General features: G+C 42.7%; 1 protein-coding gene across 1 annotated transcript in view; it reads left to right on the top strand.

The window, feature by feature from the left end:
• DIS3L2 (DIS3 like 3'-5' exoribonuclease 2) overlaps positions 1-16,200 on the top strand; it is a 183,260-nt gene that overhangs the window by 75,554 nt on the left and 91,506 nt on the right. Inside the window, exon 10 of the mRNA XM_062498823.1 lies at positions 2,147-2,320. Coding sequence (XP_062354807.1) covers positions 2,147-2,320 — 174 coding nt within the window. The remainder of the gene's footprint in view (positions 1-2,146; positions 2,321-16,200) is intronic.

Genomic DNA, 16,200 nt, shown 5'->3' with positions numbered 1-16,200 from the left:
TGGGAAATGTTCCCTGGAACATTGTAAATCAAATGTTAATTACTATTAGAAAAATATTAGTCCTATATCAAACCTCCGGGTAAACCCCTTATGGTTCGTAATCTAATTTCAGTAAACGGATCAAGAGGAACATGGGTTTCAAGACAGAGCTGGAAAGCACTCTGGCATTCAGAGGTGCTTGCCTTGGCTTGTCCTGCAGATGTCCAGCCTTTCCAGATCTGCCCTGCCAAGAGAAGGGGCACCTAAGACTCAAGTTCTTGACATTTCTGCTGGGTAGGGCAATGTGTCCTCTCTTTTCCTGTTTTGTTTTCCCATCCTTGGCAGTGCTGGTGGGCCTGTGGACCCACAGGCTTGTTCTTGCTCAGTCCCAGCTCCACACCAGACGTTGGAAATGGTGATTTCTCTGTTTTATTGTTGCTGCTGAGAGAGAGGGAGATAAAACTGATGCCTCATTTATTTACATTAAAATAAGGATTAGACTGGGACCCAGCTGCAGGAACAAAGAACTCAGCCACGATGCCAAATGCACACGTATTTCTGCCATAGAGTTTGTACATAAAATTGAAACAATAAAGGGAAATATCTTTTATCCTTGTTTTCATTTTTATTTTAAAGCTAGACGACGTGAACTCTACAATTTACCACACCATGAAGTGAGCAATCCTTTCCAGCATATTACACAATGTGACAGGTTTATTACAGAGCCCTTCCCGTTGTGAAGAAAGAGCTTTACTCCCATAAAGAAGATGGGCTTGCTTGTGCTGAGAGTTTGGGATTTGTTCTATGGGTTTATGGGACATTTGAAGCCTTGAGACTGTCTTGCTTGTCCAAATAACAAGTGCACTGTTTTGGCCCCAATTTAGGAAAGTAATTAGCGTCTGTTCTCACTCATTGGAATTAAAGCAGAAGGATCAATATAATGATTGTGTATTTTATGCAGTGGAAAAACACTTATTAGAGTGGCTGTTTTTTTGCTGTGTTATTACCCCTTTTTTTGTGTCATATTTTGATGGATTTGCCTTAATTTCAGTTGTAATCTTCTTGGGTCAGGAACATTATCTCTATTGACTGTAATGTACATTGGGCTAATGGCAGTATATTAAAAAAGGAAAGGTAATTTAACTCTGTGTACTGTAGAGCAATCTAAAGGCGAGAAAGGGGCAGGGGGAGCCACCGTGTGACATGGGTTCTCACAGGATATTTGTAATCAGCTGGAGGAGGAACAAATATCTGCTTTGGAGTCCTGTTTTGCACAGTGTCAGAGCTGAGCCTGGTTTGACACCAGAACTGTTGGACAGATCCATGCTGGGGTTTGCACTGGAGCAGATGGAAACTTTCTCCAAATGTAATAGAACAGCAACCTCGTCCACACATGTGCAGAGTACTTCATCAAGCGCTGTTAGCATGGGGGGACAGTTTTCCCTGTCTGTGTCTTGTTTCTAGATTGTTGGCCCCTCTCCAGTTAGCTCTGGGTTCAGAGGTTTCTGCTTAGCTATGAGAGGAGAAACAAATGACTGGGAGTGCTGAGGTCCTGGAAAGAGCCTGGAAAATGTTTGGGAAGATCATCTGTGGGTGTGTCTGTATGACTCCTGTAAGGGAGGCAGCATGGCTTCTTCACACCTCTGTCTTCACAGGGCATCAGTTTGCCCAGGCAGAGATGTGTATCCTTTGGGATGGAGAGCAGTGTACTGAGCTCTCTGTGGAACTGTCTGGTATTTGGTATGAATCTATTCTTCATTTTTTGTAGTGGAGGTGAGTCATCTTTTTCAGTGGTGAGGAGAGGAGGGAGGGTCTCAAGGCAGTCATGCTAGAGCTGCCTGTGCATGGCTGTGCTTTTCCCTGTTGGATGCATTTTTCTCTAAAATTGGAAACTTTCTTACCTTTGCAAAAACCTAATAATTTAAAACATCTACTTCAAATGAGATACACAAAACCAGCCCAGGCTAGTGCCTGGTGAGTGTTTTCCACTTCCAGCAGACACAAGTCATGGTATGGTCTGAATTCCTGCTAAGTCCTCTGCCAAAACTCATGGAGAAGTGAATGGGTGAAAGAGTGTATTTGAGGGCTCATCAGCCTCTCTGTGGGGACAGTAACAACATGACAGTAGTAATTATACACTTTAAAAAGCATCCCTTTCTTTCTGCAGGCAGTTGTGCAAAAGTCTTGGTCAGGCTGGAGAGATAGAGCCAGAATCAGAAGGGATCCTGACGGAGTATGGTGTGGATTTCTCTGACTTTTCTCCTGAAGTCCTGGAATGCCTTCCCCAGAACCTGCCCTGGGTTATCTCACCAGGAGAGCTGGCCAAAAGAAGAGATTTAAGGTAACAACAAAAAGCATGGTCTGACACTCCTTGGGTTGGTGCAGGGTTGTGCTGTTCTGTTTTACTTTCATCACATTTTGTAAAGGCATTGACTTTATTACATGTACCATGTTATACCTCACCCATGCTAGAAAGCAGAGAAAGAAACTACTTTTGAAAGTATTGACATACCCAGAAGATCAGTTACTTGGAGTAGTATTTTGTGAGGCAGAGAGGCTTTTTCTCAAAAGAATTATTGAAAATTGAAAATTTGGTGTTCGGCACCTAATCTGAAAGCTTTATGTTTTTGTCTGGAATGTATTAGGCATTTTAGTGGTAGTTTTCTAGCAGAGATTTTCTGAATGCCTGGCAGATAAGTGATCTGGGACATTGTTACTCTGAGACTTAAGACAGATGAAGACTGTCCTTCTACCTCACATTAGCCATCCCTGCAATGTAGTGATGCTCCAAACCAGCTTTCAGGAACTCCACAGCCTGTTGAGAGGCAGACACTGACATTGCTGGGCTACCCAAAACTAGTGGATTTACTGCACTTCTAAGTGGCAGATTTTAGAGACATCCTTACTAGAAAAGATTTAAAGACCAAAGAAGAAGTATTTGTCTAGAACCTTACTTTGCAATAAAGGATGATGCAGGCAAACAAAAATACATTATTAAGAAGACACGATGTGTTCTGCTTCCAGCCTTGCTTATGTTGGAGCATCCCAACACAGTTGGCAGATTGATTGCTCTCTTGTGTAATGCTGAGGTGAAGCAGCCCTAGGAGGCTGATTCCTCTGGACACTGCACTGGTACAAGCACCTGCATATATGCAGCAAGCTTCTCTTTCTCATTTATCTGTGTTACTAGCATGGACATTAGCAATTTGAGCAGATAAGATGATAAACTGCAGCCATTTTTATTTCAAGGCTGAAAATGTATTTGTATTTGTATTTGTACCTGTACTCCAGTTGTTACTTTGGAACTAATTATGCTCTGGAGCCTGGCAGCCTCCTTACTGTTACAGCTTTCTGGATTTCCACTGCCATACTAGTGGAGTAACTCAGCAGAGAATCACACTCCTGATTGATTAATGCTAACACTCAGATACCAGATCCAGACTGCAGGCTTCAAGTAGCTTTAAAAAAAAAAGGTAGATACGGAATGCTGCTGTTCAGATATCACTTGAAAGTGCTTATTTTTATATTCTTGACTACAGTTCAGTAGCCTTCTCTGTTTCTTCTGACTGAGTTCTTTTAAGCAAATAAAGAGCTTGACTTGTCTCCAGTCAGACAGGCAGTTTTGAAACAAATTCCAAGTGCATTTCTTGCTTTTATTGCTGAATTATTACACTGGGACTTATCAAGGTGATAACAGTTTTGCAGTTAAGCCATTTAAATCCCTCTCTGCCCCTTCCTGACCACAGTGCACACTACAAAGTAGATTTCCTTTTGATCCTCTCAAATATAAACATTTAACAGTCAAAATTTTTAAGACAATTATTTGAGCTTAATTTGCTAATCCTTTTAATGTCAACTGTCACACTGCTGACTAACCAGTCTGTGGTCTAAACACATACGGAGATAACATGAGACTTCTTGTTATGGAAAATAAAATACAGGTGAGCCTTCCTTGCATTTCCTCACAGAAAGAGGTTTGTCTACCCAGAAAAAAGATGAGTTTTATTAGTAAATGCAGTGTGAAATGTAGGGAGGTGGTGTCATGTAGTTGAACACCTGGCTGGCATCACTGATGGGTGAGACCAGAAGACCTTGAAACTGTTTTTGACAAGTCCCAAGGTAGCTTGGCCTTAACTTGTTATTAGATACCAGTTTTCATACTGTCAGCAACAAGTGTGCTGTGGTGTGCTGTCCTACAAAGGGCCAGTACACATGGCCCAGGATGGCTTCCAGAGGAGCATGTCTGAACCTGGGTGTCTGTTCTGGTGCACATTGGAGTTATGCCTTGTTTTCCAGGGGATCTCACATACCTGCCTCTGTGAGTGCCCATCTTTGCTGTACTTTGTGCATGGTGATCTGTCAGGCTTCCTAGATAACTGTACAGTAGTCTGAGAGTATGATTTAAATCAATTACAGTGAAATAAAACCTCATCTTTTCCCCTAAAACAGCCATGTTAACATTCGTAAATAGCTCATTCTAGCTGAGTTTACACATTGCTTGCTGGACTAGAGTAAACACTTGTTAGAGTTTAGCTTAAAGTACTTTCACCTTTAGTAAATCCTCTGCAGTTCTATAACACAGGGCTGTAAATTTTCTAGTGTCATGTCTAAAAGTTGTGGTATTTGGAACTGAGACCCAAAAAATGTCTTGTATTTTCTCTTCCTGAGATAACTTTTCCTTGTTTCTTTTCATCTTTGGAAATGACCCTTTCCTCCTCAAAAGGCAGTTTGTGTTGGACACAAACAGAAAAACTGCTGACCAGTGTCCAAAGTGTGGTCTGGGAGTCAGAGTATGGAGAGAGGGGCTCTGCACCAGAGGTGTTTGTGAGTGTGGTTATAGATGAAAGTGAGACAATATGTTTCACTAAGCTTCTGAGCCTGGGCAAGAGGGAAAGGTATTTTATCCATGCCATCTTGTAAATATGTTCCTTGATCTTCCTGCAAGTCTTTCAGTTTTACAGGAAGCCTGTTCTTGCCATGCATATTCTGTTTGGATAGCAACTGTGATCTCACCTACACAGCCTGTGTAGAATTGCTTCCAAGAGATCTTTTTTCCCTCATTTCTCCAGTAATAGCTCTCAAAGAAAGGTTTACATAATACTTCAATGTTACTTAAGGCAGAAAAGATCCAAACCTTGTGGATGACTTTGAAATGATTTAGCTGGCTTAACTACTCTGCTCTGCCACTTTTGCGCAGTTTTGCCATGGACATCTGTTTCTCACCTGCGTGGGTTTATTTGTAAAATTAGACAAGTATTTCACAGGCATCCCCAGCTTAGTTATTTCTAAAGAGCACCCAAAACTTCTAATGAAAAGCCCTGGGCAAGTGTTAGGTGTTGGCATTGCATCCTGCAGTTGCATTTTACAGAGGTTCATGAAGTATCAAGAGTGTGTGGTTGAGGAAACTTCTCTTCCAAAAACTTTTAAATATGATAATACAGATAGGACTGGAGTGCTCATTTTATTATTCAGGTTGACTGGAATTGGTATTTGTTTCATTAGAAGTTTGAGAAGTGTTTGGTTTCTGCTTTTAGGGAAACATTGGAGGATTAATGTCATAGAGACAAATGTTGATGGGTGCAAAGTTTCAACCACTTTCCGGTCTTTTCCAGTGTTACAACATGTAATTTTTATTTCCGTGTTTGCTTTGGGACAAAATGTAGCCCCTGAAGAAAAGAGGGGTGAGGGCAAAGAAGGAAATACAAATTTCAGAGGTAGGTGCAGGAGCTGGGGGCAGAGGGAGGAGGAGGCCATTTGAAGAGGTCTAGCCAGGAATCTAAGAAACCCAAAAGCTATTTCTAAGACTTAATCCAAATGTTTCTAATTTCATTCATATCTTTTTGTTTCCTTTACTGCTTAACTGGGACAAGAAAGTAAAGCCAGGAAAGTCCAATCATAGTGGGAAACAAAAACCTAAATATTGGAGAGAGAAAAAAGGCTGTTCTTTGCAAAGCAATTCTGCTTTCTGCTTGTCTTCCATTGTTGGTGTTACTGTGGAAAATGTATAGCATCATTTTTTTGGAAGGTGTTAGAACCTGTTCAAGTAGAGATGGTTTATATAGTCTAACATGGAAGAACTGGAGGATATCTATTTCTTTACCATTTACCTAATAATAAGTGAGCCTGTTGACCTCCGCTGGACTATTACAAATGTGAAACTTGGCACTCAAAATTGCTTGCTCTAAATTTTCCAGTTGCTTTCTCTTTTTCCATTTGATGTCATCCTGCCAACTAGTGATTTTATTATTATAAACAGGACATTGTATTCACTTTTAAGAAGAAATATGAAGCTGGAGGTAAAATTACAAACTGCAGTTTCTCAGCTGGCAAAATACAAAACAATGAGCTAAAAATACTGAGGAGAGAAAGGGTGTTGTGGCAGGGAACTCTGAAATATCTACAAGATGGATGTGTTCTGAGGAGCAGAAACTGACTGACTTCAGCAGAGCAGGGCTAAACTCTGAAGAATCATCAGATTGTTCAGCTTGGAAGGCATTTCTAGAGATCATCTACTCCAACCCCATTGTTCAAAGCAGGGTTAGCTGGAGCAGGCTGCTCAGGCTGTGCCCATTTGGGGTTTGGATAGCTCCAAAGATGAAGATTCCACAACCCCTCTGAGGAACATGTTCTGGGGTTCAAAAAAATGTGTGGTTTTTCCTTCAAATAGATTCTCCTGTGTTTTGTGCCCATTGTCTCTTGTCCTGTTGGATACCACTGGAAATTGTCTTGCTGTCTTCTTTGCTCCCTATCTCAGGTGTATTTTCACATTGAAAAGATCTCCCTGCCTGAGCCTTCTCTTTTCAAAGCTGAACAGTCTCAGCTCCCTCAGCCTCTCCTTGTAGGTTGGATGCTCCAATTCCTTCATCATCACCAAGGTGCTTCAGCAAACTTGCAGCACTATGTTGCTATCTCCCCTGGTACTGGGAGCTTGGAACTGGACGCAGCACTCCAGTTGTGATCTCACTGGTGCCAAGCAGAGGGGAAGGATTGAAAGAATGCATCCTTTGGCCTTCTGGCAGCACTCCTCCTAGTGCAGCCCAGGAGGCTCTTGGCCGCCTTTGCTACAGTGACACATTGTTGGTTCATGTTTAACTTGTCCATCAGGACATCCTTTTCTGCCAAGCTGCTTTCCAGCTGGTTGTTCCCCAGTCTGTACTGGTGCACCGGGGTTATTCTTCCTTGTGTGCAGGACTCTGTTTTTTCCTGTGAGCTTCATGAGATTCCCATCAGACCATTTCTCTGCCCTGTGACCGGCTGTTCTTCCCACAAGGATCAAAGGGCTGCACGCAGGGGCCAGCCAGGATCCACTGCATTGGCAGGAGACAGTTCATGCTCTCCTGATTCCCTTGCAGGGCAGAGTTACTGAACTTTGCTCTTGCGGGCAAATGAATGCGATGAAGCTTTCAGTTAAAATTTGCATCTTGGTATTTCAGCACAGGACTTCAGTTGCCTTCAGAAATGTGGCATCCTTCCTTTGGCTGATAAGGGAAGAAGAGCAGGGGTGCTCTGCCCCTAGGGAGGGAAGTTCTGCAGCACTGTTGGTATCTGCACTGCAGTTCTACTTTCCATTTATTTATTTCTCAAGGAGTGTTACAGCTGGTTACAGGGATTAGCACTGTCTACAGTAAGGGTTTGACAGCATGGTCTTTGCTGTAGATGCCCGAGGAGATCATTAGCTGATAAAATTAGAGGTGATGGTAAAAATGGCAGCCTTGAACTGTGCAAGGGGTGTTGGAGGAAAGCAGTGAGCCTCTGAAACAGATGTCTTTCCAAGGCAGGTGGACAGCTTTAGTTAGGAATGAGTGCAGGGCAGATGAAACATCATTAAACATCTTGTTTCCTGGAGATTTTCCACTACAAAAAGCAAGTGTTAAGTAGAACAAGTCTTACTCAGCTATAATAGGATATGTAAAAATGCTCTGGTTTCTGATGGAAACTGAGAAATGATTTGTTTAGCAAATGCATAAGCAACATTGCTGCAGAACTGGGTGTTATCTTGGAGTGGTGACATGAAAATGGACAGATTATGATCTCTGCTGTCTCACTGAACTATTCTGTGACTGTTCTCCACAGAGATACACCGGATTAGATACATAGGTGTCATACAAAGGATTGTTCAGTCGTATCTAAGCATATCAGATCCAGTTCCTCTATAATAGGGTTGATTCCACAACCTGATGGAGGTGAAGGTGAACCTGCTCTGGCTACTTCTGCTCTCCAGGCTATCTGGGTGACTGTACCATTCTTGGACTGATGAGGAGATGCCATGTTAGCTCCTTTCTCTGCCATTAGCTGAGTAGCTAATCAAAACTCTTGAGTAAATATGCTCAAGGTGCTGTTACCAGTGATGTGATTCAGGTCCTTGCTTCTGGTTGGCTTCTTTTGGTTCTCCTCTCTGTTTTCATAGCATTTTCTACTACAGTATAGCTACAGCAATTATGGTGACCCTGTTTTGAACAAAATGATGCATGGTCTATGCTCTCAGATGCTGTTACCAATGCCTTTTATACATAGACACAGGGCAGCTTCACCTTTTTCCTTATAGGAAGGTGCATATGATCGCTGGAAGTGATGCTTCAAGCAAAATTGGTGGTGTGTGGTTGGATAGGATTTTTGCTTTCTGATCTTGTAGGCCATCACACCTAACCTTGCTTTGTTAGAAATTTGTTTAGTTGGGGAAAACAGTAGTAACTTTTGCACCTACGTTGTTATACGTACAGTCTTATTCTTGCCTGGATACTTATTTTATGGAGAGAAGTGGAGGGAATAACAGAAGGAGATGAGGATAAAATCTTAAATAAGTCTGACAGTGTCTCTGTTTCTTACTGTATTCCACTGGATCACAAGGTGGGGTTTTGATGAGCAAAGTGCCATATCCTCTCATGTTTATATATGTTAAGTGGTGCAGTTCAGGTGTGCCAAATACTGTGTCTTTACTTGATGTCACAGTGCTTTGCTGGTGCCCTGCTCTCACTACAGGTCAGATAGCATAGGGTGGACAGGAGATGAAGTGTCCAAGTCCTGGTGTCAACCCAGGTATCTGTCTCTGGTACTGTAGCTGAAAACCAGAACTACTCCAGTCAGTGAGTTAGTGTATCCCTGCTGTGGTATTTCAGAGCTGATCACTAGGACAGGATGGTCATTACAAGGAACAGTATTTTCCTTGTGGTTCCACTCTGATGGAGTGATCTGAAGCATGCTTTAAAGTGTCCATCTATCTCACTATTTAGATGATTGGATCTTTGTTACCAGGTTATTCTCAGATCACTCCATAAAAAAACTGAACAAGCCATAAATCATATTATAGATGGCCCAAGTGCAAATGTATGAGGCAGAGCTGTCCTGGAGATATCAATGCATGGATTAGAAGTGGGACAGTCTGGAAAAGACTAGCAAAAATATTCTGGGAGATAAGGGATTGATTTACAAGAAAGGATTAACTGTTCAATGTGTATCTGCCAACACTGAAGCTAGAAGGTTGTGAAAGATATAGTAGTTGATAGTTAAAAATATGTGCACCAAAATGAAAAAATGAGAGTCATTTATTATGGTGGGAGGATAGAAAGGGGTGTTATAAGGACAAGTAAGGTGAAACAAAGAGGAAGCCTTTCCTGTCCAACCCAAAATAAACTCTAGTGTAGACTGCTAAGGAAAGGGCTGGAAACTCCATCACTAAAGATGCTTGATACCATACAGGAGAAAGGCCCTGTAAATGTATTGTCATGAGCAGCCTGGCTTTGGCCTATGGGGGCTGGATGACCTAATGTCTCTTCCATTTCTAGCCCTGTGCATCTATGATTAAAGTAGTTTATATAATGCAAGTGCATTTTCAATTACACTTTGGTTTCTTGCGTGGGATAGTGGTGGTGCAGAGAACTCATTATATTTGTGGCACAATTACAGCATGACTTGTAGGAAATACTGCTGGTACTTGGCCTCCCAGAGACTCTGATCTCGTTTATAAATATATGTTGGCTTTTCAAGCCATATAGGTTTAAGACTGCAGTGCTCTTTTTTCCTGTCTTCCCCCTTACTTGGAGGCCATAAATATGGAGGAAATAATAGAAGGATAAATAGAAGGAATAATTGATTCTGGTTCAGCAATCCAGTGAGCAATAGCTGGTGAAAATGTAAAAGTTTATTGTTGTAGATGTGTAATACACCAGGAGTCATTGTCAGCTGCTTTCTTGGACCAAGGTCTGTTTTCTGAACCAGGACAGGACATTAGGTAAAACATAAACACAGAAAAATAAAAAAGACTAGTGCTAGTTTGAAGTTGGGCTTTCAATGCATTTTGTGCTCTGCTAGATTGTTTGGGGGTTTATAACACTCAGTATTTGCAGGGATTAGTTTTTGCTTCCAATTATTTTATCATTTTACTTCATTTTGAAATTTCTGCACCGTGCCAAAAGACTTTTGTGATGTGTCAAGTATCTTTGTTAGTCTGTTACAGGGCATTCAGAGTTCCATCAGAGATTTGTCAGGGTACTTCTCTTGCAGGCATATTTTTAAAATATATTCCTTTTAAGAGGCTGTCTTGGAAGCAGCCACTCTTGGGTTTTAGCTAAAATCTGCCAGCATCAAGTGTGACAAATGTGGTAGACACTACAAGTAATAAATGTCTTTAGGAGTGAGATGTTGAAGTCTCAAATGCTCAGGCACTGATTGGTCTCTGAAATGTCTCATGGAGAAAGGGTACTTCATCCCAATTTGAGTGATGAATATTGGCAGAATTGGTCCTGTGCTTTTTGGCCCTTTGTAACAAACCTGCACAGACACTGTGCTGGGTCGAGCTGGGTTTACTTGTGATTGAAGAACGAGATTGATTTTTGTGGTTGCCATAACAATTGGATTGGTGTGTGAAAAAATGTTAGTAGCATTCACTGGAGTGAGTGGACAGCTCTAGGATGCCTGTTCCCAAATTAAAACAACTGTTTCCAGCTCTGAGAAATGGTGTCTGCTTAGCTTTTGCAAGATGGTGCTCAGCAGGGTCTTAGAAATGACCTGAGGAGCTTAAAGATTTTAAAAGTGCCTTTGCTGTTCATAATTTTAAAGTGCCAGCTTTGAGCTGGAGTTAATAAGGGTAAACCAGGAGGCTGAGCTTTCACTCCCACCAGGCTATTGTATGTATTCACAAAGTGGAGAGAACAGGACAATCTAAGGAGTCCCTAGAAGAATGTAAATGCACTGCAAGTGTCTGGACATGCAGTCACTTGTAGTGTAAATGTCTTAGCACTGACATACTCAAGTTTAAAGAAGGCTTGCACTGCCAAAACTCTAATAAACAATGGTCATTCCTGTCTCACCTTCATCTGAAGCAGTCTGGACTTTGGAAATGGGCTGATGCTTCTGCAAAAGATTCAGCTTGGTGCTTCAGGAGCCTTTGGATGACTGGAGGGACTGTGGGCCATGACAACTGTGCCTGAGGCAGGGCAGGGTGTCAGTGTGTAGCCACTGAGCTGGTTGAGTCTTGAGTGCTGGAATTCCCAAACAGCAAGTTTCAGTCACCTTCTGGTGTCTTCTTTGTTCTCTTTTGTAGTTGTTTTGGATGTGTTGGTCTTTGTAAATGTCTAGTGAACATCACAGGAGACTGCTTGGTCTGAAAGTTGCCCTTGAGAGGGGAGTTAGAATGGAGGGGGGGGGGGTAAATCAGCTGATTAAGTTCAGATGCCTTAATTCTATCAGCTTCCTAAGATAGGGAAGTGGAGAGGGAGGTACTGATCTCCCTGGTGATAGGACACATGTGGGAATGGTTCAAAGCTGCACCAGGGAAAGTTTAGACTGGATATTAGGAAGCCTTTCTTTACCAAGGAGATGGTCAAACACTGTAACAGGTCTGCTAGAGAGGTGGTCAATACCCCTACCCTGTCAGTATTCAAGAGGCATCTGGACAAAGCCCTTAGCTCCAACTTGCTTTAATTTGGTCAGCCCTAAATTGGTCAGGCAGTTGGACCAGATGATTGTTGTTGGCCCCTTCCAATTGAAATAGTTCCATTCCATTCCATTCCATTCCATTCCATTCCATTCCATTCCATTCCATTCCATTCCATTCCATTCCATTCCATTCCATTCCATTCCACATCCTTCTATTTCAGCCCCTGTGTCTGGGTTTCCTCTTGGAAGACTTTCAGTGATTCCCTGCTCAGCCCCTTCCTTAGGTGCTTTGATTTTCTTGCAAAGAATCTCTCTCTTTTTCTCTCATGATACTTGGCAGTCTAAATTCTGCCCACAGCCTCATTCCTGAGCAGTCCAAGTTCAGACAAATGCCAAAGTCGGGGCTTCAGCCTGAATGACTTGAGATGGTGGTGGCTGCTGCCAGGACCAGGAGGATTGGTGATCTGTATCACACAGGAGCATGGACATGGTTTGGCTGCCAGCTGACTTGTGCTTCAAGTGAAATTCCTCCATCCTCTGCTTTGCCTGGTTCCTGAAAAGCTGGGTCATACTTTGCTTCTTTAGTCCTCTGCCTGCTGTGAAAGGTTGCACCAGCTGATGAGGACAAAGTCTTGCTTCATGAAGGGTTTGCCAGTACTCTAGTGGGTACATGCATTTCCCTGGACTGGTACTTCATGTTGTTGGCATTTATTTGTGGTGAAAAAATGGGCTCCATGTCTCCACTGGTAGGTTGACTCATCTATGTGCTGCTGCTTGGGAAGATCACTGAGTTATACAGGAGGATCTGTAGGGTGCTGATTTGTCTGCTGTATACAAAACCGGCACTTTTCTCCAAGCAGCAAGAAAATTGCACTGTTAATACCCAAACTTTGCCCAGCTGGATGGTCATGACAGAAACCTTGGCTCTAATACAGCCTAAGCCCATGGCTTGCCACTGCAGTGCTTCATCCTGATGCAAGTATCCTGTCTCTTGAGCAAAGAGTGAGCGCTTACCACTGGAATTTGTGATCTCCTGATGTCATAGGTGTTCATATTGTATGGTTAAACTAAGTGATATGTCTAATTCTGAACAGGTTACCTGGCAAAAATGAATATATTTTACCAATCTTTGAGGCACCAGCTGTGCAGTGTTTACTTTGCTGATTCTTGTGAATGCCTTAGTATAGATGTGTACATAGGTGTATGTATTTGCACAAAGTAAAACAAACTGCTGTTGCAATCCTGTGATCTGTGAACATTTTAATTGCCATGACGGTAATTCCAGTTCATCAACAAACTACTTATCTTACCTCTGCTGCTGCACTAGCCATTTATTTTAGGTCCTGTTAAAGGTAAAAAGACTAACTGCTCTGCAGACATGCTTGTCTGCTTTAATTAGTCTTCCTGAAACTGCGCAAAGAGCACTGCACTTAATTGGCTTTCCTTAAATTAGGATTGATATACCAGCCTGTATAGGTTGACGCTGTCATTACTGTCTAATAAACTAAGTGTTCTATTCTGTAATTTTTTTTCCCCAGGTGGTTGATTTGCAAGATGTCAGACAGAGCCACCTTTAGCAGGGCCCTTGTCATTGCCTTGGGGCTAGAGGTGGCTTGGCCAGTGCTGCTGGGGGCTGGCAGGATCTGGGCAGTCTGGGTGGCTCCTGCTTTCCTGACTCATTGTGTGCTGGTCCACCATGGTCAGTTGTGAGTAGTTCCTCTGATCCTCCCAAAGTCTTGCTGGCATTGCCTTGCTCTGAAACAAAGAGACGGGAGGAAAGATTTTATTCTTCTATTGGCAGAAACTCCATGTCAGAGCAAGTCCATGTCTGCAAAGTTGCATTAGAATCTGTTTTACATGAAGATGGTCCTGTAAAAAGTGGAAGTTACCACACTGAAATGTTTTGGGGTTTTTTGACCAGTGCTGCAGGGTTCTTAAAGGTACATATTTATCTCCAGTCATTTCCAGCCTGAAGACCAGAAAATCTCTTAACTCTGTGTGTTTCTATCTCTTAAACTATTTTCTCGTAACCAAATTGTGTGTATGTTGGAACAAGTGGACTTAGATCATCTCATTAGTTTTACAAAGTATGTTTTGACAATTTGAAATGAATAAATCAGATTTTTATTAGGTGATGACAATGAGAGATGCTTCCTTTGAGGCCCCAAAAGAAGGGAGAGAGGGGGACGATCAAAATCCTTAACCCACAAGGTCACCTTGGTGGCCCCCCATAAGCTAGAGACAACAGCTGGTTTGTATGCATCTATAGTCAGTCAACCATGCAAATGTGTGTGCATGTACCTGTGGATTTAAGTAACATCAGCAGGTGCATGAAACATTCTGTCCCTTATGCTTTAATGAAATAAGTCGCTGCAGGCTGGTCTTATTACTGGTTACAGTCAGAAATGTGGTCTGATCTCTCTGAGCTCCCTCATGCCACAGCCTTTGGGGTCTTGCACAGCCAGACAATACGGTCAGGGCAGGAATTTGAACAGCCCCTTCCTCTTCACAGGATAGACTTGCCACATAGCTGAGGGCAGTGTTGTTTCTTCACCCAGATGGTTTTTGTCAGCTGCCTCCAGGGGTGGAGGTACCCCCTGATGTGTGTGCAGGGGTGGCTGGTGTGGGTGCTAAGGGAGGGGGTAATTTGCAGAGCAGCAGGCAGGCTATGCTGCCCGCACCCAGCCTTTCCTACCCTTGCTTCCACTGCATTGCCTGATTCTCCAGGACTAAAGATGGCTCTCTGTGGTGTCCTGGGAATAAAAGTGATACCACTGGGCCTGGAGGAAGAGCAGGAGATAGCCGAGAACATGAGATGTGTGCAGGGTGCTGCTCTCAGGCTCAGAGCTGCAGTCCTATCATTCCATGGATCCCACATACCAGCCCCTGTTCCTATGGCCATCTGAAACATCTACAGTAATAAAAACTGAAAACCAGAAATATAATTAATCACACTTAATGTTGTTACTGGTGAGGCGAATTCTCTCAGAAAATTTCGTCTAGGTGTAGGCCTGTGTGCCAGGATTATCTTACTGCTGTGGACTTGGAGCTCTGCTGTGAGGTTGGCTTCTCTCGTCCCATTGACTACCTGGCCATTGGCTCTGCAACACTTCTGCAGTATCCTTATGCCAAGGAGTATCATGCCTTGTTTTACTTAATCAGTGACTTTCTTACCTCACCTTGCAGCCTGTGCCCAGAATAAAATGCCTGTGACAAGCTTTAAGTCCAAGTCCTTTGAATAGTTCTAAAGGAGAAACAGATCTGAGCCTGGTGGTTAAACATATCCGAGCTGGTGAGAAATACTAAATCAGAATTTGGACTTCACTTCAGCTTTGCATCTGTGAGTTTATGGATCTCAGATGGCTGTGAGCTGTGTCTGTGCTGGCCATCCCTGTGCTGAGAGACAGCTCAGAGCCAGCCAGAATGTCCCCAAGGGCAGCAGGCTGAGCACAAAGGGAGGCTGGGGCTGCCCCACCAGACTTAGAGGTTTGGACTCACTCAACTGGGACCATCATTGGCCTCTGCAGTAGACTTGACTGGCCAAATGCATCTCAGAAAAATAGCCCATTAGTTGCTACCATTGTATAAAGGTGGCAAAATATTTGGCACCTCTGTTTTTCTGCTCACTTCTATTTAGGGCAGGCTGCAAATACGCACTTTGTTGAAACCAATCAGGTAATTTTTTTACTTCCTGGAGCTACAATTCACAATGGGTGGCAGATGCTTGTGGTAGCAGACCCTCAACATCTGGGATAAGGTCTGTATTCCCCTGACACAGGAACCTACATTCTCTTTGAAGCAGCTCTTAACTTTTTTTCTTGCTCACTTGCTAGATAAAGGAAGCCATCTGTGTCTATTCAGTTGACTCTTTTAAATGAAATAACTTAAAGATTTACTGGCTGAGGAGGGCACTTTATACCCTGTGCATTAGTGGGACCTGGTGTAAATACATGCAGGCTGGCACACGTGTGTGTGTCCCTATACTGTTTGTAGTATAAGAGTGTCTATCTGCATGTGCACAGCTCACTAAAGAGATTTGCACGGTGCCTTGGAGTGGTGAAATCCCTGAAATTCCATCCTTAGGTGGAATTTTAAGGAATATATATTTATGGAAGTAAGGTTGTTTGCAAACCTTTAAAAATGCATTGATTTTTAGTGCTGGCACCAACAGATCAAAGTCCTGGTGCAGTTGAAAGATTTTATATCTTTCAGTGTCACAGTCTCTTAATTTGTTTAGATGCATGTAAAGGATCAGAAACTATTGTGCATCTGGGGATTAAGGCAGCTTTGCTATCCAGTCTGAAAGCCAGCATATTCCAAAATATTTTCAAAGTCTCAGAAGGCACT

Source organism: Cinclus cinclus, chromosome 10 (assembly GCF_963662255.1).
Source record: "Cinclus cinclus chromosome 10, bCinCin1.1, whole genome shotgun sequence".
In the NCBI taxonomy this organism is placed as follows: Eukaryota; Metazoa; Chordata; class Aves; order Passeriformes; family Cinclidae; genus Cinclus; species Cinclus cinclus.
The sequence above is the reverse complement of the archived record's forward strand: the minus strand, read 5'-3'. Positions and strand labels throughout refer to the sequence as shown.